Genomic DNA, 23,751 nt, shown 5'->3' on the forward strand with positions numbered 1-23,751 from the left:
CTTCAGCCAAAACTCGCATTTCGAGAACTTTGCATACAATTTATTATTCCGAAGTGTTTGCAAAACCATACGTAAATGCTCCTCATGCTCGGCCTCCGTCTTGGAATATATCTAGATATCATCAATAAACACGATCACAAAAGTGTCTAGGAACTCCCTAAACACTCTGTTTATCAAGTCCATAAACACTGTCGGAGCATTCGTCAAACCAAAAGACATCACAATAAACTCATAGTCTCCGTATCTGGAACGAAATGCTGTCTTCGGTACATCACCATCCTTAATCCTTAGCTGATGATATCCCGACCGAAGATCAATCTTAGAGAACACTGTAGCTCCCTGTAACTGGTCAAACAGATCGTCGATCCTGGGCAAGGGATATCTGTTCTTAACGGTTACCTTATTCAGCTCCCTATAGTCAATGCATAGACGCATCGATCCATCATTCTTCTTAACAAATAAAACAGGCGCACCCCAAGGTGACACACTCGGTCGAATGAATCCCTCATCGAGCAATTCCTGTAACTCCACTTTCAGTTCTTTCAACTCTACTGGGGCCATTCTGTATGGGGCTCTGGATATAGGAGTCATGCTCGACTCCAACTCTATGGCAAACTCAACCTCTCTGTGAGGAGGTAACCCTGGAAGTTCTTCAGGAAAGACATCTGGATAGTCCCTCACCACTGGTTCTGATGACAGGGATACATCGACCTCTCTAGTATCCACCACGCTCGCTAAGATACCCCAAGTACCCTGACTGAGCAGTTTACTAGCCCTGATGGCTGAGATTACCTGAGGCAACGACCTTGACCCTTCTCCCTTAAATTTAAAACTGGCCATCGAGGGAGGGTTAAACGCTACCTCCTTACGGGAACAATCTATGCTGGCATGGTTAGCGGCCAACCAATCCATACCCAGAATTACATCAAAGTCGAGCATGTCCAGAACCAACAGTGTTACTTCAATCACATGGCCTGCTATCTCAATCTGGCATGCTTTCACCTTCTCTTTCGACAACATACACTCCCCAGAAGGAGTAGATACTGATAAAACATGGTGTAGGGGCTCTACCTCTAAGCGGGCATGCAACACAAATGTAGAAGAGATAAAAGAATGTGACGAACCCGAATAAAAAAAAACTAAGGCGTAATGCCCCAATACTGGAAGCGTACCTGTCACCACCGTGCCTGCCCTTTCAGCCTCAGTCTTGTTGGTAGCAAAGACTTTACCCTGATGTGGAGAACCTGCTCCCTGATTCTGCGCATTCCCCGTAAGTCTCATCGGGCATCTGTAAGCTGTATGCCCCTCTTGCCTACACTTAAAGCAAGTCCTGGTCCCAAATAAACAACGGCCCAGATGGTGCTTCCCATAAGTGGTACACAACGGCTTCCCCCTAGCAGCTTCCCCTGCCTCAAAAGGTTTCTGCTGGAAGCGGCGAAACTCACCACCTGGTCTGAAGTTCCGCTGTGGCACTGGATTAGGCTGCTGCTCAGCCTTCCTTTTCTGTCCCGAGGTCGAACCTTTACCTGCGACCTTAGACGAGTTATCCCTCTCTTGTAAACTGTGATCTACTGCCAGGCGCAGTACATCGGCATGAGTGACGGGTCGGAAAGCTCGAACCAAACCCTGGATGTCCAGTCTGAGGCCTCTAACAAACTTATCAGCTCTGGCCGCCTCAGTCGCTATCATCTCGTGAGCGAAGCGGGATAACATGTCAAACTCCACATCATACTGCTCCACTATCATGTCATCCTGCTCTAAGTTCAGGAACTCCTGCCGCTTGGCATCTCTCAAACTAGCAGAGAAGAATTTCGCATAGAAACTCTCCTTGAAGGTTGCCACGTGATCTGACCCACATCACCCCCTAGCATTCTCTCTGTAGTCTCCCACCATACAGTACCTTTATCTGTCAACATAAAAACAGCACACTGAACTTTCTGATCCTCAGGGCACTTCATATACCGAAATATGGTCTCCAAAGATGATAACCACAACTGAGCCCTGGTGGGGTCCTCCAAAGACCCATCGAATGTCGTGGGGTTATACTTCCTGAAATCCCTCAGGTGCTTGGCCTCTGCCGACAACTGATCCGGCACGACCTAGGGCACAACTGGAACTAGAGCCAGAGCTGGAGTAGGAGCTGGCGGGGCAGGCTGCTGCTGCTGCTCCCGCATCTGCATAATCAAATCCCTGAACCTCTGCTCCATAGTAGCTAGGTCTGCATGAGTAACTGGCGCAGCCGGGCCAGTGGCTTGGGCTACAGGCTGCACCTCAGATTGAACACGTCCTGCTCCCCTTCCTCGGCCTCCTCGGCCACCCCTACGTGCACCTCTCCTTGGCGGCATTTCCCTAACAACCACCAATGATCCCTTTAGTCATAAGTGATAATTAACTTCGCAGTTTAACTTAGGTAAGGTTATGCATATATAGTTATACATATAATTTCATGAGAGCGTACCTGACGAGTGGCAAGGATCGTTTTAGCCATAAGGACACAAAACACAGACTCAGATCATAAGTCAGTCTACAGAACCTAAAACTTAGGCTCTGATACCAACTGTAACGACCCAACTTTCCGGACTAAGCTAAGATCACTACTCAGTACTAAGACTCGACCACAAAACACAAAAACTCATAAAGGACCAGTTACGATTCATTAAAAACGTTAGAAACATTACAAAAGCAGTTTCGGGCCCTATTTTAAATCACAGTCACCAGAGTTTCAAATACAATACTCAAGTCATCAAATTCAAAATCACAAAACCAAATATTCTAACAAAATATATCAGCGGAAGCATAAAGAAAACCAGACGCATCCATATGGCCTTCACGCATCCTTCCTGCTTCTCGTCGGTCTGCCCCTCACTGTACCCTTATCTGAAAAGTTAAAGAAGAGAAAGGGTGAGTATAAAATATACCCAGTAAGGGATCCACTACTGGGCCCATCAGGGGACAACAGTTAACTTCCTATTCAGGGGTACCCTACGTAAACAGTCTAGTGGTTTCGTAGAACGCACACATCAGTCTAGTGATCTGCGTCTCGTGATCCCGAAGGATGCACGTATCAGTCTAGTGATCCCGAAGGATGCACATATCAGTCTAGTGATCCTAAAGGATGCACATATCAGTCTAGTGATCCCGAAGGATGCACATATCAGTCTAGTGATCCCGAAGGATACACCTATCCGTAAGGTACACTACCCCATAGATGAAGCTAACCGTTACCCCTCAGTCCATACTAAACGGTCTACAACAGTCATACTCCGACAACAGTCATATTACAAATTTGCCATAGGCTTCTCCAGTCAGATGGTATAGATCTAAACAACTACATCCTCAGTTGTTATAAGCGTTTCTAATTCACACACCATTGTGATATTCCTTAGATCCAGTCAACTAGTCAAAACAAAACCGGACTCACAATCCTTCCACGACAAAACTCCATGATCAATATCTAGACAATAGACTACCACATATCTAACCTTAAGACTTTAAAGTCCATCGATATACAAATTCAGTCCACAACGTAGCCCATTAACATAACTACAATATACAGAACATCCGGGCATCGGTGTCTATCCGTAAACAACTCCTTACACCCGATGGCACACAAGCTACAACTAGCGGTCACGTTACCTTTACATCAGACAAGAGCATAACAGCGATACTTAAAAGTCAAACATACATCCATTTATTCAGTACAGTTACTAACGTGTAATCCCCTGTGGATTACTACGTTTCCAGCCTCGATCCGAGGTCTAGTAGTAGGAAAACCCTTACCTGATACTTGGTTATGCCCCTCGATCGAGTCCACGCTCAACAGATCCACCTAAACGAAATCACAAGGGTCTAAACGATGACACTAGTAAAAGTCACCTTTTTAAATCATTCGAAACAACAAACGTCGGCTTACCCGAGTAAAGGGAGCTATTCTCAAATGAACTTGCCGTAGGACCCAAGAACTTGAGCGTCAAATCCCTACTACCTTCAAGGAACGAAAGATAGAACCCAGTCTTACTCTAATATTCAAACTCGAAATGGTTATAGCAACATTGGGTAAATTACCAAAATGATCCTTACCGAAAACTCACCGTGACCCAAAGTGGAGGGAGAAAAAATATGGCTTAGGTGGCTCGGCCCGGCTTGGCTCACCCTCGGCTCGCAGCTTGCGGCTCACAGCTCACCCTCGGCTAGTTTGACTAAGATAAACCCTATATAAAGTACCCTAAAGATACATAATTACAACTTCATATGAGATATCTAAGAACTTCTAACGATTCTTTATTTTGAAGTTCACATCTCTGACTTTAGCATCAGAGTCCAATTTTCTTTGTTTGGCATATCCTCTCTTGCCTAAATTGTAAATTTTAAATTTATTTTGTATGTCTACCACCATTCAACAACTCAAGTGTACCATCATTATATCTACCGACAATCAACATTAAATCAACTGTAACTTACATTTGAAATAAAGCATACATGTTTCCTTTAATAAACATACAATATTTCAAGTGCATCAATCATTCTTCATATTATTGATAATTGATAATTAATTAATTAATTAATTAATTTGATATCCATAGATTCTATATAGGGGATTTTTTAAATACTAGTTAACTTAAAATGTATCACATGTTGTTCAATTAGAACATTAACAAGAGAATTGAACTCTAAACTAACATACATGTAAAAATTAAGTTAATTAACTATAGAAATTAAAAAATACTTTTATCAAGTTTATGTTAACTAATTTCATTAGTTATGTGATTGATATATTTTTTTTCAATCAAAGATTTCATCTATCTTTTGAATATTGGTATTGTTTGTATGTTGCTTACACTATACCTAATTTTACGGGATGAAGAACTATTGATGTTAGCGTGAGAAAAATTTAAGGAATGAATTTTGATAAAATGAGTGTCAGAGAATGGGTCATCCAATGTTTAAGCCAGGAAACGCTAATCATAGCATACATGCATTTAACTTCGACCACTCAATCATTTTTTACACATTTAGTTAGTTAATAACATTTGAGAGAGAATTTCAATCCCAATAATTTTCTCCTTTATAAATAGAGTTCGATGAATCAAAATTTAAAACATACCAATCATTCCTCAGCTAGGAATTTAATCCAAAAAAAAAATAGAAAGAGGAAAAAAATGGGTTTGATATCAAACTTTGTGGCATTATTATCGGTGTTGTTATTGTTGGTGTCTAATTCTAAAGCTCAATCTAGTGGTGGTGTTTTTGATATCACAAAATACGGTGCCAAACCTAATGCAGATGTAACTGCGGTATGAGTACTTGCATTAGTTGGATGAGCGATTTTAATTTATACAAATTAAAACATTTTAGTTATAAAATGAAATGATTTAATTTACAGGCTTTGGCAAGTGCATGGAAGGAGGCCTGTGCATCGACCACACCAAGTAAAGTTTTGATTCCCAAAGGAAGTTATGGATTAAGTCAATCCAACCTTAAAGGCCCTTGTAAAAGTGCTATTGAACTACAAATTGAAGGGACATTACAAGCTCCAGCTGACCCAAAAGGAGATGGATTACTCCTTTTAGAATATGTCGATCAATTGACAGTGTCAGGTACTGGAGTTTTGGATGGTCAAGGAAAAGCAGGTTGGGAAAAGAATGATTGTCATTTAAAGAAAGAATGCACCAAGCTTCCCATGGTAATTGCATGTTTTAATTACAACATGTCTATGCTTTTAGCCTAATATCTTACGTATAATTTAACCACTACATATTTTCTCAATCATCAAACATATTTTAACTCAAGGATTCTTTTTTTTTTTAATGATCAGAATTTGAAGCTCAATTTCGTCACGAATTCAATAGTGAAGGACATAACGTCATTGGATAGCAAGAATTATCATATTAATCTTTTGGGTTGCAAGAATCTTACATTTGACCATGTGACAATTACTGCGCCGGGAAATAGTCCCAACACTGATGGAATTCACGTGAGTAGTTCAGAACAGATTAACATTCTCAATACCAATATCGCAACCGGAGATGATTGTATATCTGTGGGGGATACCAACAAACAAGTAGTTATTAGTGATGTTACTTGCGGACCAGGACATGGAATTAGCATAGGAAGTTTGGGAAAATATAGCAAGGAAAAAGAAGTGGTAGGAGTGACGGTGAAAAAATGCAAATTGACCGATACTACAAACGGTGTTAGGATCAAAACATGGCCAGATTCTGCCGTCGCATTCCCAGCCTCTGACATGCATTTTGAAGATATCGAAATGGTTAATGTCAGCAATCCTGTCATTATAGACCAAGAATATTGTCCATGGAACCAATGCAACCGAAAGGTATGTACTAAAGTTAGGCCTCCTTATTTTTTAACTTATTAATTAACTCAAAAGACATTAATTTTTAAAGTGCAATAATAATATTGTTCGAGTTGTGTATTTTTATTGTGTTTTCTTTGTTGTTCAGGTTCCATCAAAAATTAAGATCAGCAACGTAAGCTTCAAGAATATCAGAGGCACATCCGCGACTCCGGTTGCAGTCAAAATTGTTTGTAGTCAAAGTAATCCATGTGAGGGAGTGGAAGTTGCTGATATTGACCTCACTTATAGTGGAAGTGAAGGTCCAATTAAGTCTCAGTGTGCAAATGTGAAACCCGTCATTTCAGGAAAGCAAAATCCTCCAATTTGTGGTGAACCTGCACCAGCTGGTGGTCCATCAAGTGATTGAAGTTTTGTCGATTTGACAAATGTTTCAAATCATTTGAAAGATCCTTTAATTCTAATAGCATATTTTTGTTTCTCCCTGAAAAACCTCATTAGACAAGTTTGATTACATACATTCTGTGATTACAGGCATGCTCTCAATAATTGTATTACGATTGTTTGAAGAGAAATAATAATTGTATTTTCTTAAGTACAAAGCACCAATGCGATTTTTTTATAAAATTTTATTTGTATTTTCTTTCTGTTGCTAACAGAATTATATAAATACACATATATAAAATTATTGTAAATGACAAAACTATTGAAAATAACAACAAATAGCATACATATTGATAGAAGTGATCACTGCTAATATTTTGTTTTATATATATATATATATATATATATATATATATATATAATCTCTTCACAACCCTCCACAATATAACCTAACTAAAATTAGAAAAGGAAAAGAATTGTTTTGCTTTTATAAAATAAAGAACCAAAAACTAAATAAGAACAATGCAAGAACAAAAAAGAAGAATTGAGAAGAGATGGAGAAGAGAAGGCAATTGAACTCCAATTGTGGTTTGTCTTATAAAGGCACCAAACTCCTCTATTTATAAGACATATCATGATATAGATTACATTATGGAATTCAATGGGATGAACGTTACAATATGGAATTGAATGAAAGTTATATGAAAATTGTAACCTATGTAGGTTATAGATATCTATATTTAAAATATATCATTATATTTACAATATTCCCCCTTAGATATCCATATTATATAAAAATAAATGTCTCGTTAAAACTTTACTAGAAAAAACCAGATGGAAAAAAGTCTTAGTGAAGGAAAAAGAGTACATCATTTTTATACATTAATTATGCTTGGATGGCTTCTTCCCACTTGGGCCAATCCTTTCTATTACGACATTCGTCAACAGATTTAGGTTCATAATCCTTATTTTCATGAATGATATTATGTGCAACATCATACGTAAAAATGTTGTCCACAACTACATTAGTTCTATTCCATCTTTTTCTTGTCATGGTATAATTTATCGAGATCTCATTGTTATCTTCATATACTTGAGTCTATTCAACATTTTTACCATTAGTTGTGTCCAGGACTTTTTCTTGAATGTTTCTATTGTCAATTAAGTCATTTCGACTATTAGTCACTTTTCTTTTTCAAGGATTTTTATCCTTTGAACCCATCGGTCTACCACGTTTTTGGTGTAGCGCTGATTCATTAATTGTATCAACTTGTTGAGTTGGGATTTCAATTCTAGATGGAGTATTTGTAGCTGGAATATATGACTTGGTCACTTTTTTAGTATCTGTAAATGCATCTGGCATTTGGTTTGCTACACTTTGTAAATGAATTATCTTTTGAACTTCTAGTTCACATTGGTTTGTACGAGGATCTAAATGAGACAATAGCGATACATTTCAGACAATTTCATTTTCCAACTTCTTAATTCCTCCCCATAATGTTGGAAAATTTGTCTCATTAAAATGACAATCAGCGAATCGTGTAGTAAATACATCCCCCGTCAATGGTTCGAGATATCTAATAATTGATGGGAATTCAAATCTGACATATATTTCTAACCTTCTTTGGGGTCCCATTTTAGTACGTTGTGGTGGGAAATTGGAACATATATTGCACAACAAAAAATTCGCAAATGAGAAATATTTGGTTCTTGGCCATAACCTAATTGTGTTGGGGAATACTTATGATAATATGTCGGTCTTATGCGTATAAGTTGAAAGGAAAATAATAAGAGGCATGCTGCAACGGAATAATAAGGATCATGCTTTACTCTATATGCATCTAAACGAATTAGAAATTAACATGCATATGTTATGCGATGGACCTAAACGAAGAACATAAAAGGTAAACAACGAACTTACCTTTTATAGTTCTGAACTTCTTCTTCGATCCAAAGTTTCTTCTTTGCCTGAAAATCACGAGCAAGGACAACCACTAAGTTGACCTACTAATCTCAGGACCAAGAACGGAGTTATGGCACTCGATTTTATGAAGTAAAACTTATGAGAAATGAAGGAGGTGTATCGTTTAGGTGACTTTTTCAACCAAAAAACATCATACTTTCTCATTTTGTAATGAGAAGTTTATATATGAAATTTATATGCAAATTACATGTAAATTATTTCATATAATCTCAACACCTAATTAATCCATTAACTCTTAATGGAATTAGTGGCTTCTATTTCAAAATAGGCTGCCACGTTGCCCATTAACTTTTCATTAATTAAGTAATTAGTCAAATGGGCAATTTGGTCATTTGACCAATTAAGTCAAAGTCAAACTTTGACTTTTCTTAGTCAAAAGTTAACTTTTTTACTTTTTGCTATTTTATCCGTCTTGACTAATTCTAATCTCCCGTGTATGAATCCGCGTTCATTTTTTTAAAATTCAAAACATATTTGAATATATATATACGGTCAAAGTTCAAAGTTAAAAGTCAACATGTTCACTTCTACAACTTTGACCGTTTCAAAACTTTCCAAGCTTTTAAATATGAATCTATATTCATATTTATTTAAATCATATTTAAACACAAAGCTTAAAGTTTATTTCTACTGACTTATATCTTATATATATTTGTCGATTTGTTTCTCTTTTCTTAGTTCGAACAATTCGAGTTACTTCAACATACTTGTTCTTAGTTGAATCCATATGAGCTAGTAGGGGAACCTAATGGACCTATAAATCGTGGACTCCAACGATTCGAGATTAACTGGCTAAACTTTTTTAGACCAAGCTTAATCAATATTCGTTAACTAAAGAGTCATTCCACTATAGACTCTTAGTTGCACTCCCCTCACTATAGATATATTTCTATCCACCTGATATAACCATGATGAGTAAGTTGATCCTTCACAGGTTGTTCGTAATCTTGGCTGGATCAAAATATCGTTTTACCCCCGAGATTATATCTTGCTCCTTAAGACCCACTGATCCACTATTGAACAATTGGTTTAAGGTCCAACTTATAAACTTGAATCCTTCTCGGACCAATGAGAAGGTGGGGCCCCTTGTTCAAGACTTAGATTCAATCCTTAAGGGAACAACCTATCTACTATCCCGGAAGTGGGTAGGAGCGAATTCCATCTTGCACCCTATATCCCTAGCTATCCACTCGGTCTTACCTCTGAAATGGGAGGCTTATTGGGCCAACGACGATGAGCTACCCTCACCTATACAGATCTAAGGATACTATCGAATGAACAAAAGTTCATAGTTAGCTAATGATTATGATCAAGTTACCTAGGCCATCATAATTGAAATAGTCAGTTTATATAGTTTACGGCGTTATAACTAAAAGTGACTATTTCGTGGTTCCAGTCTTATGCAAACCATTTACATATGATGTCCCCACTCCCATGTCTCTACATGAACAATTCAGGATTACATCGTTTGTACTAACTACGGAGCGGGCCGCATCCATAGTATTTTTCCAGAATAAGGCGCTCAACCTTATTCATACATTATAGACTATTTGGGCTATTAACTTGAACTTAATCCATGTTTATGTCTCTACATAAAGTTCAAGTGTATTTGACAAACTCAGTAAAATAACCTCGGGACTTTAATTTATTGGTCTTAAGATTATAGCATTCAATAATAAATTTTATTGAATCAAATAACAAAGTACGAGTTTAGGACACAAATTCCATTAGTTAACTAATTTCATTAGTTATGTGATTGATATATTTTTTTTTCAATCAAAGATTTCATCTATCTTTTGAATATTGGTATTGTTTGTATGTTGCTTACACTATACCTAACTTTACGGGATGAAGAACTATTGATGTTAGTGTGAGAAAAATTTAAGGAATGAATTTTATTAAAATGACTGTTGGAGAATGGGTCATCCAATGTTTAAGCCACAAAAAGCTAATCATAGCATACATGCATTTAACTTCAACCACGGAATCATTTTTTACACATTTAGTTAGTTAATAACATTTGAGAGAGAATTTCAATTCCAATAATTTTCTCCTTTATAAATAGAGTTCCATGAATCAAAATTGAAAATATACCAATCATTCCTCAGCTAGGAATTTGATCCAAAAAAAAGTAGAAAGAGGAAAAAATGGGTTTGATATCAAACTTTGTGGCATTATTACCGGTGTTATTATTGTTGGTGTCTAATTCTAAAGCTCAATCTAGTGGTAGTGTTTTTGATATCACAAAATACGGTGCCAAACCTAATGCAGATGTAACTGCGGTATGAGTACTTGCATTAGTTGGATGAGCGATTTTAATTTATGTGAATTAAAACATTTTAGTTATCAAATGAAATGATTTAATTTACAGGCTTTAGCAAGTGCATGGAAGGAGGCGTGTGCATCGACCACACCAAGTAAAGTTTTGATTCCAAAAGGAAGTTACGGATTAAGTCAATCCAACCTTAAAGGCCCTTGTAAAAGTGCTATTGAACTACAAATTGAAGGGACATTACAAGCTCCGGCTGACCCAAAAGGAGATGGGTTACTCCTTTTAGAATATGTCGATCAATTGACAGTGTCAGGTACTGGAGTTTTGGATGGTCAAGGAAAAGCAGGTTGGGAAAAGAATGATTGTCATTTAAAGAAAGAATGCACCAAGCTTCCCATGGTAATTGCATGTTTTAATTACAACATGTCTATGCTTTTAGCCTAATATCTTACGTATAATTTAACCACTACATATTTTCTCAATCATCAAACATATTTTAACTCAAGGATTCTTTTTTTTTTTTTTTAATGATCAGAATTTGAAGCTCAATTTCGTCACGAATTCAATAGTGAAGGACATAACGTCATTGGATAGCAAGAATTATCATATTAATCTTTTGGGTTGCAAGAATCTTACATTTGACCATGTGACAATTACTGCGCCGGGGAACAGTCCCAACACTGATGGAATTCACGTGAGTAGTTCAGAACAGATTAACATTCTCAATACCAATATCGCAACCGGAGATGATTGTATATCTGTGGGGGATACCAACAAACAAGTAGTTATTAGTGATGTTACTTGCGGACCAGGACATGGAATTAGCATAGGAAGTTTGGGAAAATATAGCAAGGAAAAAGAAGTGGTAGGAGTGACGGTGAAAAAATGCAAATTGACCGATACTACAAACGGTGTTAGGATCAAAACATGGCCAGATTCTCCCGTCGCATTCCCAGCCTCTGACATGCATTTTGAAGATATCGAAATGGTTAATGTCAGCAATCCTGTCATTATAGACCAAGAATATTGTCCATGGAACCAATGCAACCGAAAGGTATGTACTTACTTATTAATTACCCAAAACACATTAATTTTTAAAAGTACAATAATAATATTGTTCGAATTGTGTATTTTTATTGTGTTTTCTTTGTTGTTCAGGTTCCATCAAAAATTAAAATCAGCAACGTAAGCTTCAAGAATATCAGAGGCACATCCGCGACTCCGGTTGCAGTCAAAATTGTTTGTAGTCAAAGTAATCCATGTGAGGGAGTGGAAGTTGCTGATATTGACCTCACTTATAGTGGAAGTGAAGGTCCAATTAAGTCTCAATGTGCAAATGTGAAACCCGTCATTTCAGGAAAGCAAAATCCTCCAATTTGTGGTGAACCTGCACCAGCTGGTGGTCCATCAAGCGATTGAAGTTTTGTCGATTTGATAAATGTTTCAAACCATTTGAATGATCCTTATTCTAATAGCATATTTTTGTTTTGCCCTAAAAAAACTCATTAGACAAGTTTGATTACATACATTTTGTGATCATAGGCATGCTCTCAATAATTGTATTACGATTGTTTGAAGAGAAATAATAATTATATTTTCTTAAGTACAAAGCACCAATGCAATTTTTCTACAAAATTTTATTTGTAATTTATTTCTTTTGCTACCACAATTATATACACACACATATATATAATCATTGTAAATGATAAAACTATTGAAAATAACTACATAAGATAACAAATAGGATAGATATTGATAGAAGTTATCACCGCTAATATTTTGTTATATATATAATCTCTTCACAACCCTCCACAATATAACCTAACTAAAATTAGAAAAGGAAAAGAATTGTTTTGCAAAATTGTTTTGCTTTGGTTTAAATCTTATATTTGTTTTCTTTAGCTATTTACAGCTATATATTCAGTTTTATTTTTATAATTCCAAGTTTTGTATTTTTAGTTTTGGAATTTTCATACATAGTGTTAAAATATTGTGTGCATACAAAATCAGGAAAGATTATTTTAATGACAAAATTGTTAAAAACATTTACAAATATAGCAAAATACTACAATTTATTTATTATAGACCTCGATAAATTATTATATGTGTCTATCAATTGATAAACACAAATAGTAACCTATCTTTGTTTGTCGCGGTCTATCTTAGATAGACGGTGATATTTTGTAGATATTTTGATTCATTTTTGCGGTACTTGAAAATGTCCCTTATTATTATTATTATCATTATCATCATTATTTAGTTTGCAAGAAAATGGTCAAACCTTCGACTTGTAGAAAAGTTTGATATATTAATTATTATTAAAATAAGCTCACTTCGAAAAGTTTATAGATTACGATAAAAAAAAAAAGTTGTGCTAAAAAACGTTAAGGTAAAAGTTGCGTATACGTACATAAGACATTAAATTAAAGATTTAGTCCTTAAATTTCAAAACTCGTTTCCACTTAGTTCTTTAATTTTTAAAATTGCAAGCACAACCTATAGATTATAAACTTTGGTTTTTCCAAATTCTCGAATACATTAAGGGAAAAAAGGTTCCATTCGAAGTAAATTTAAGTATATGTCTAATAGATTAATCAATTTTAATATATTTTGAACTTTATCAAAATTTATAGATTCATAATAAAAAAATTAGAGTTTCATTAGACTTAAAATTAAATTTTATAAATCAAATAACAAATTGTAAATTGTAAACATCAATCATATATCCAAGTAAAAATCAAGGACCTTAGTTAAGGGTTAAATGGATGCAAAATATTTGAGGTGAAACTTTGAAATTCAATTGTAAGAGTGAGCTTGACTTAGTATAATTGATATGTACTAACGTTCTCGTAAAATTTCAACAAATAAATTTGACACGTGAATTGAACTTTAAATTTATATGTGATTGTACCATCTCTAACTCTCTAAATCTCCCTTTCAAAGTAAATTTATCTTGAGAACATTTCCGCTCATTCTAAATATTGACTTGAATTACAAAGTTTACTAAAAATACTTCCATTATAACGACTTTGTATTAGAGAAATCTTCATGTATAGAAAGCTAAAACTGTTAGAAATAACAAAAAAAATTGGAAAATTGTCAAAAATAGGTTAAAAAAGGAGGGTTAAATGACTTTTAGGATAGTTTTGAAAATGAAGAGTTTTAGGACAATTTAGGTGTGAATGGACAAAATTGCCCTTCATTAAATTTCTCTTTCTCTTTCCCTTCTCTTCCACATTCGCTTTCCCTTCTCTTTCACGTAGAGTTTCCTTTTCCCTTCTTTTTCGCGTAGAACACCTGAAGTAAAAAAAAAAATCGCCTTTTGTTGGCTTTTGAAATTTCTTGCTCTACTCCTACACTCTGCTCTTCGAAGATACTCTGATCGTTCATTGCTTACTGTTCATCGGTCGTCCAGTGCATTTCATTGTTTCTCCTTTTCGAACCATTCAATCCACTTTGAGCGTTTTCTCTTATTTCAGTGAGTTTTATCTCTAACCCATTTTCAATTTATTTGCTGTAAATGTTTGGTTTAGGTATTTGTTGTGAGTTTCATCCGTCTGGTTTAGGCTTTTTTGGAATCAACTTATTTGCTGGAAATTAGTTTAGTCAAAGTTTGGTTTAGTTTCTTAGAAAGTTAAATGGGTAGTGAAATGAATTGAAGTTAAATATAGTTGGCATTTTGCTCCTTTTTCTTTGGATCCCTTCTTTAACTCTGAATTGGCTGACTCTTAGAAGTGCAGTTGAAGCTCCTTTATTCAGCAGTGAGTTTTTTTTTTTTATCTACATTGCTTTCTATCTATTGTGTATTGTCTTCTATTATGAGCAATTTTTCATGCAGCTATGGATGCTTCTCAAACCACTCTGGCTTTCACTTTGATCACTTTCTATCACCTGCACTTTTGTTAGGTTTCTCTATAACTTTGAATTTTGAAATACTATGAATGATGTATTAGTCGATATAGCTCATGAGCATAATAAAAGGTTTAAAAAACTACTCTATTTAATTTGAGGTAGTTTGTTTGTAAGAAGAAAGGCTTAAATTAAGACTTAAGTCTATTAATAAGATTTTAAATAGTTGAATGTGAGTTGATAATTTTAGATTACATGCACTTTTGTTTGTTTGTACATGTATCTTGCACACATCTCGCACATTCCAAACTTTCACTATTTATTCGAAATGAAATTGGTACCCCTACTAATCCATTTGGATTCTATTGATGTTTGTTAAGTCTCTTAGGCCCTCATGGTTTATATAAATTTCTTACTAAGGGCGTTGTTTGTACTTTTGGTAGGAGAGAGTTTAACATCATAACGGGTCTATAGGGTCCTAAAGAGGAGTCTATTCAATTGGTTGGGAATAGTAGATTATTGAAGAAGTTTTTCAAAGACAAAGAGAGTATTTATGTAAGCGACTTAGAGGATATATTTTTGGAATATGAGGGTGATGACGATGATATTGTAAAATTAGCTTTAGTGTACTTTATAGAGCTATCTTTGTTAGGAAAAGATAGGCAAACCAAAGTCGACCAGAATTTTTCAAGATTGCTGATAATTAGAATACATTTAATAATTATGATTGGGGCGGGATTGTTTTTGGACGCACGCTAAGTGCCTTAAAAAGAGCTTTGGACATGCAATATGCCAAGGGAAAGAAGAAATCAACTAAGACAAAATATACTATCAATGGATTTCTGCATGCATTACAAATATGCTACTTCTTACTTCTTACTTCAAAACTTATGCATACATTTATATATATATATATATATATATATATATATATATATATATATATATATATATATATAATATATATATATATATATATATATATATATATGTCTTAGGACACTTCCTAAACTTGTTTGTCAAATGTGGAATAGGTTTGGGCATATGAGTCTATACCAACCATCATTGGATGTGGTGTAGAAAAAGTAAACAATGATGTCATACCACGAATGCTGAGGTGGGTGTGCCAACAATCACCAAAGTCCCAAACTATAAGCCAGGTGTTTGACTCGCCAATGGTAAGTAGCAAGCAATAGTAACTAACTTAAGGATCACATGATTTTATGCCTATTTCTTTGTCCTAAATACATTTGCCTTTTCTCTTTGTAGTTGATAATTAAGGCGGTCATTGAGATGACACCTGAAGAGGAGCAGTTGAAAATTTCTTCAGGTGAACTTTTTGAAAAGGCTCATCTACCATTGTTTAGTCGAAGAATGGTGGTTCAAAAAGAGGAAGAGAAGTTGGTAATGATGAAGGTGACTTAAAAAAGAGTAAGAAATGGAAGTCGAAATCTAAGATGAAAAAGGCTATTCGGAATCTTCAAGATCGAGTAGCGGTTGTTGAAGGACAACTTACTAGTCTAAAATAAGATATTGACAAATTGAAGGGCATGATGTCAACCATATTGAAGCACATTGGACTTCAAAGAAAGGTTAGGAATCAAACAGTTAATATTTGGTAATTACTCATACGTTAAGTTGCATGTTCTCGCTAATCTTGATGTTTACTTTTTATTGTTATCCACACTAATTCATTTTGAGCTTCCATAGGGTGACGAATGAGACCGCAAGGGGTTTAAAGGCTGAGTAGATCATACACTAGAAAGTGAAGAAGTGGATAATGCTAAGACCGAAGATGTTGACACGGGCGATACCCCTCATTGGTTGAGGATGCCAAAGGAGGATGACACAAGTAATAGGGTGAAACACATTGAACTTAAAAAGGTTTGGTTCCATGTTCTTGCTAATATTGATGTTTAATTTCTATCATTATCCACACTAATGCATTATGAGTTTTCATAGGGCGACGAACATGTTCACACCATCGATACCCCTCCTTGGTTGAGGATGCCAAACTAGGATGACACAAGTAATGTGGTGAAGTTTAATATTGAGTTAGAGAAGCCAATCGACGTGTTAGAGAAGAAGGTTGAGATTGGTTTAGAGGAGCCAATAGATGTCGTTGACGATGAGGTTGAAATTGAGGACACTAGGAAAAAACTTCGTACTCATTTTGATTCCGACGTCACAGAGATAGAACCATTTCCCACTCAACGACCACACGTTCGGCCCGCCCGTAGGAAGCGTGCAAGTGTTTACCTCTCAACTCCATTCACAACTCTACCTAAACGGTCTACGACATCAACCACCACTACCTCTCAGTGTGAACCAATTGTTTATGATCCCATGCATAAAATACTTGACGTCGATTTAGATAGATTTAGAGCTTGGATTATAGACAAGCGTGCAAATGATGAGGTGCGTGAAACTTTTCATGGGAAAAAATCGAAGATATTTTTCAGAGACTTGTTTATATGGCGCCGGTGGTTGGCGAATGAGGTAAGGGATTATCTTATTATTTATGCCATTATAATTTTTTTATTGTTATGGTTCTATATATTTAGTCCTTACTTTTGTTTCTATTAGCATTTGGATGCACTTTTTCTGTTCATTCACTTCAAGATTAAGGTAACCAGAAAACCTTATGCTCAAAACTTCACAACTGCAGACACAATCTTTATGTTTTGGAATCGTAACGTTACTTTATGTATATATTTTCGTTTGAATTTGTCTTTCGGTCTAATATTTGCGTTTGTATTTTTTTCTTTGTAGCGGCTTTTAGTTGCAAAGTAGCCCCAATACAAAGAATGTATTAAAGAGAATCGCCCGTTTGACTAGAAGGAAGAGTATAGGTCGGTTGACTATGTGTCGGGTTAAAAGAGGACTTCCAAGATCCTTGGGCAAGTGTTGATTACATTTACTCTCCATTCAATGTCCATGTCAACCATTGGGTTCTATTATGCTTGGATTTGGAAAGTTGTCAAGTCAAGGTATAGGATTCGCTTCCGTCACTTACAAGTACCGAAGAGATGAGAAACATATTACTGTCGATTTGAGAGTTGGTGCCAAATTTGTTAGATAGTACTGGATTCTTTGCTAGGAGAGGTGGATCATCGACATACAAGGAACCTTGGCCAGTTGTCATTGTCGACTCCATTCCAATACAACGAAATAATAGTGATTGTGGCATATTCACCATTAAGTATTTTGAGTACATGGCTGCTGGTTTTGCTTTAGATACATTATGTCAAGAAAACATGTCGTACTTCAGAAAACAATTGGCATTTCAATTATGGACCAACACTCCTATGTATTGAAATTTGTTGCGACATTTGTTGGAGTTGTATATCATATATGTGATGGAAAAACTAAGCACTGGAGACATACAATAGTGGAATTTAATGGATCATGCTTTACTCTATATGCATCTAAATGATTTAGAAGTTAACATGCATCTACTATGCGATGGACTTAAACGAAAAGCAAAAAGGTAGATGATGTTCTTCCCTTTGTAGTTCTAAACATCTTCTTTAATCTAACGCTTCTTTGTCTAAATATCACGAACAAGGACAACCACCAAGTTGACCTACTATGCTCAGGACCAAAAATAGAGTTGTGGGACTCGGTTATGCGAAGAGAAATTTAGAGAGAGATGGGAGCGTATCGTTTAGGTGCTCTTTTTTTAGATAACAGAACATCTCTTTCTCATTCGCTAATGAGAAGTTTTTATATGAAATTTACATGCAAATTGCATGTAAATTATTTCATATATAATCAACACCCAATCAAATCATTAACTCTTAATAAAATTAGTGGCCTTCAATTCATAACTAACTGCCACATCGCCTACTAACATTTAGTGATTAAGAAATTAGTCAAAAGGGTATTTTGGTCATTTGACTAACTTAAGTCAAAGTCAAACTTTGACTTTTCTTAGTCAAAAGTCAACTTTCTGATTTTTTACTAATTTTTCCATCTTGACTAATTCTAACCTCCCAGTATGAATCCGTATTCATTTCTCTAAAATTCAAATCATATTTGAATATAAATCCGATCAAAGTTCAAAATTAACATGTTAACTTTTTGACCGTTCTCTAAACTTTTCAAGCTTTTAAATATGAATCTATATTTATTTAAATCATATTTAAACACAAAACTTAAAGTTTATTTCTACCAACTTATATCTTGTATATTTCTCGATTTCTCTCTCTTATCTTTATTTGAACAATTCAAATTACTTCAACATACTTGTTCTTAGTTGAATCCATATGAGCTAGTAGGGGAACCTAATGGACCTATAGATCATGGGCTCCAAAAATTCGAGATTAACTAGCTAAACTCTTTTAGACCAAAGTTAATCAACATTCGTTAACTAAAGAGTCATTCCATTAAAGACTCTTAGTTGCACTCCCCTCACTATAGATATATTTCTGTCCACCTAATATAACCATGATGAGTAAGTCGATCCTTCATAGATTGTTCATAATCTTGGTTGGGTCAAAATAACGTTTTACCCTCGAGATTACATCTTGCTCCTTAAGACCCAATGATCCACTATTGAACAATTGGTTTAAGGTCCAACCTATAAACCAGAATCCTTCTTAGACCAATGAGAAGGTGGGGCCCCTTGTTCAAGATTTGGATTCAATCCTTAAGGGAACAACCTATCATCAACTATCCCAGGAGTGGGTAGGAGTGAATTCCATCTTGCACCCTATGTCCCTAGCTATCCACTCGGTCTTACCCCTAAAATTGGAGGTTTATTGGACCAGCGATGTTGGGCTACCCTCACCTATGCAGATCTAAGGATACTATCGAATAAACAGAAGTTCATAGTTAGCTCAGGATTAAGATCAAGTTACCTAGGTCATCATAAATGAAATAGTTAGTTTACAGTTTACGGTGTTATAACTAAAAGTGACTATTTCGTGGTTCCAGTCTTATGCAAACCATTTACATAGAACGTCCCCACTCCCATGTCTCTACATGAACGATTCAGGATTACATCGTTTGTACTAGCTACAGAGCGGGCCACATCCATAGTGTTTAACCAGAATAAGGCGCCCAACCTTATTCATACACTATAGACCATTTGTGCTATTAACTTGAACTTTATCCATATTTATATATGTCTCTACATAAAGTTCAAGTATATATGACAAATTCAATAAAAGAGCCTCAACATCTTTATTTATTGGTTTTAAGATTATAGCATTCAATAATAAATTATATTGAATCAAATAACAAAGTACGAGTTTTAGGACACAAATTTCAACAGTATGTATGTACATAAATCACAAGTATCGATTCTTCTCTATAACGCACAAGTATAAATGCTATATAAATTAGAGAAAGCATAGTTTATGAATGATCAATTGATGACATTCAAATATCATATTTGTTTGCAAAACTACTTGTAGGTAAACGATCACTTAATATTTTTTATGTTTATTAAGAAGATCGTTTAGACTTTACTAAATGATCGCTTAAAACAACGATCGCTTAATATTCTTCACCTAAATGTTTAGGAAATCGTTTAATATTCTTTTAGATATTAGTGTGCTTTATATAAATGATCGCTTAATATTTTTTATGTTTATTAAGAAGATCGTTTAGATTTTACTAAACGATCTCTTAAAGATATATGCACAATCTTTTACATTAGTGTGATACATATAAACGATCACTTAATATTCTTCACCTGGACGTTTAGGAAATCGCTTAATATTCTTTTAGATATCAGTGTGCTTTATATAAACGATCGCTTAATATTTTTTATGTTTACTAAGAAGATCGTTTAGACATTACTAAACGATCTCTTAAAGATATATGTGCGATGAGTATTTGTCTACACGAATGTTTTTATATTTTTATACAATTATTTTGTGATATGTCTCTAAACGAATACAAACATTAACTCAAAAGTACAAGAACCAAATATATATTTATTTACCAAAAGTATTTATTCGCCCAAAGTTCCAGTACATACTGTTGTCTAAACAGTTTCATGTTTCGCACAGTTAGACAATCATAGCAGCATTTGTTACAAGGCATTCAATAAATTTACAACAAAAAATGCCACAATCCAGTGAACACCCTTTCTATAATGTGGTATTCGATCTGCGTACTGGCCAAGGGCTATATTTGAATTGTTTTGAATGAAGGTTCACTCCAATTGCAATTGCGAGTGAGGCGATGCATCGTGCAGGCATTTCAAGAGCTTGATCAACAAGTTTCTACTCAAGATAATTTGGCATTGAGTTGAACACGTAGATCTTGCATTTTCTCATATCAACTGCAATAGCCAACCAATGTTCTTTTATGTTAATGCAGCCAATCACGTAGTTGACATCTCCCCACTCTGGTTTATCTTGGAAATCACCAACAACTGTGTTGAAATAGTATTCCAAATCTTCTTTTGTCCATAGATTTAAGTGTGTTGTTGCGTCTGTCCATTCAGCTTTTTGATTGTCTGCTGTCAACAGATGAGTATCAAAAAGATGTTGTCAAACTATGCAGTGTGGCTTATTGATTCCAGTCTTAAAGAACAAGGAAAAACATTTAGTCAAAATATAATTATGCAGATTAACTTCTATACAAAAAATTAAAGAATAACAACTTACTATAAACGTGGAATCTATTACTCTAAAAGTATGCTTGCAAAGTTGCTTGAGATGCAACATTTTTTTCTGCAAGTGGGATAATAGCAAATCCATGGTCTACAAAGAAAATTAAATAATCGTTTAGTGAATGAAATGAGAGTACAAGCAATCGTTTAGAAAATACAAGTGATCGTTTACTTACTAAGAGATCGTGTAATATATATAAACAATCGTTTAGTTAATAGAAGTGATCGTTTAGAAAATACGAGTGATCGTTTACATATAAAATGAAATTTGGAAAGAGTACTTACGTCTCCTAGTATCCATGTGTTTTCTTCAAGCTGTTTGAAAAAATCTTTCTTTCTGGTTGTGGAGACTACTTTACTTTCTTCATGAGTTGTTTTTCTTGATCTTTTCCATTCTAAGTATGTCTTCCATAATTTTTCATTCACTTGCCACATGGGATTATATCTATCTACATCTCTGATTTCAACATCTGGGACAGGTATTGTAGGTTCTGATATGATCTCAGTAGATGTTGTGGGTGGATTAACTTGTTCATCTTCATCAGGCACCTTTTTATTTGCTATTTCACATAGTTTTCTTCTCTTTATTGGTTTTTGTTGTTCATCTTCATCAGACACTGTTACTGGTTCTTTTTCAACCAAAGTAACTACTTCATCATTTTTTTGAATCTCAACCTGTTGTTTTGTTGTTTCCTGTAATGTATGATATTAGACAAGTATCAAATTATTAATTCAAAGGACTACAAATTTGTTGTGTATGCATATCAGTTGAGATTCTTCATTTACAATTGAAATTGATGATGGCTCTTCATGAATTTGTACAGTTTGATCCAATGGAGCCATTTCACAAAGTGGAAGAGGTTGGCTCACAAGTGGAAAAGGTAGTAATCATTTATAGCATGTCTTTTTCTTTCTAACTTTGAGCATTTAGATTATCCAATATATCTCTTATAGTCAGTAGTGAGTCTGCATCCCTGTCGTCTATGCTTATATCACTACCAGATTCCTTTTGATGTTCCCTAAACAAAATGAGAATAAGAAAAAATACAATTGTTACTTATTTAAAATGTAAGCAATTTTCAACATTATAAACCAGTAAACAATGAATGAAATGTTAACCACTGGGTTTCCTCTTGATGTTTAGTATGTTGTTCTTCAGTATGTTGTTCTTCAACATATGGTTGGTCACTGGTGATCATATCTTCTCTATTCTGATCATAATCATTGTCATTCTTATGAGTATAATCATTCCCTTGATTTTGATTTTGATTCTAATAAACAAATAAAAACAAAAATAAAATAAAAATAATAATTTATTGTTAAATGATCGTGTATATAAAAGTAAACGATCGTGTAACTTTGATAAACGATCGTGAAATGTGATAGGAGATCAGATATTTTAGTTAAACGATTGTTTATTTAAATAACTGATAAACAAAATACTTTCTGAAAACAAATTTTACCTGGACCAATCTTTCGAGCATCTGCTTCATTTTAGACAGCTCCAATGTCTGCTTTCTGATTGTGTCATCCATCCTAAAGACTATAGAAGTCAGTGTGGATAAATCCTTACGAACTTCTTTTATTTCGTTCTTCAGTTTCTTGTAGGATTTTGAATGACTTTGTTGTTCTTTGTCATTGGACTTCTTTGATCTGTAATGTTTCTTGTTGGTGATTGGATGCATTTCAGACTGGTCAGCCATTGTTAGACTTTGTTTCCATCATGGTGACAGTTGTGGAGATGAGTCTGATTTCTCTAATGATTTGTTCTTCATTGATGATTAGGAGTATTGGTATCATTGTTGTTAATATCTGGAATGGATTCATCGTCCTCCATTTCCATGTTATCATCCCCTCAAATTTAACTCTCCATGAAAGCTTTCTCTTGGTTTGACAGCTTCAGTTTAGGTTTAACAATAGTCTGCAATGTTACAATCAAAGAATTGTTAATATAAACAATCAAAGAATTGTTAAGCTAAACGATCGTATATGTAAAAATGTAAATGATCTTGTAATTGTATTAAACGATCGCTGACAAGTTTTACTTACATTTTTGTTGTCGAATATGTTCTTCTGCAGCATTTTGTAAGATGGAGCTTGTGAGCAATTTCATCTCAATATCCTAGGGATTAATCCCTTGTTGTTTCTTATGGCCAGCTGCTCACTTGCAATTGAGGGTACTTCATAAGCCCACACCTAAAACATTTAAACAAATATGTTAAACTTTGATGTTTAATTTGCATTTAATTAAAGTGTATAAACAAATAAAAATCACCTGAAAAGCAAGCACATACCCTTCGATGTTGTAGTATGCCACTGCT

At 34.9% G+C, this 23,751-nt stretch overlaps 1 protein-coding gene across 1 annotated transcript; it reads left to right on the plus strand.

Moving 5' to 3' along the window:
- The first annotated feature begins 5,110 nt into the window (after positions 1–5,110).
- LOC127144077 (exopolygalacturonase-like) lies at positions 5,111–12,563 on the plus strand. The gene is made up of 4 exons (XM_051079671.1): positions 5,111–5,294; positions 5,384–5,683; positions 5,816–6,334; positions 12,112–12,563. The coding sequence occupies exons 1-4, from the start codon at positions 5,160–5,162 to the stop codon at positions 12,370–12,372; spliced, it is 1,215 nt and encodes a 404-aa protein (XP_050935628.1). The 5' UTR covers positions 5,111–5,159; the 3' UTR covers positions 12,373–12,563.
- The last annotated feature ends 11,188 nt before the right edge of the window (positions 12,564–23,751 follow it).

Source organism: Cucumis melo, chromosome 11, assembly GCF_025177605.1.
Source record: "Cucumis melo cultivar AY chromosome 11, USDA_Cmelo_AY_1.0, whole genome shotgun sequence".
Classification (NCBI taxonomy): domain Eukaryota; kingdom Viridiplantae; phylum Streptophyta; class Magnoliopsida; order Cucurbitales; family Cucurbitaceae; genus Cucumis; species Cucumis melo.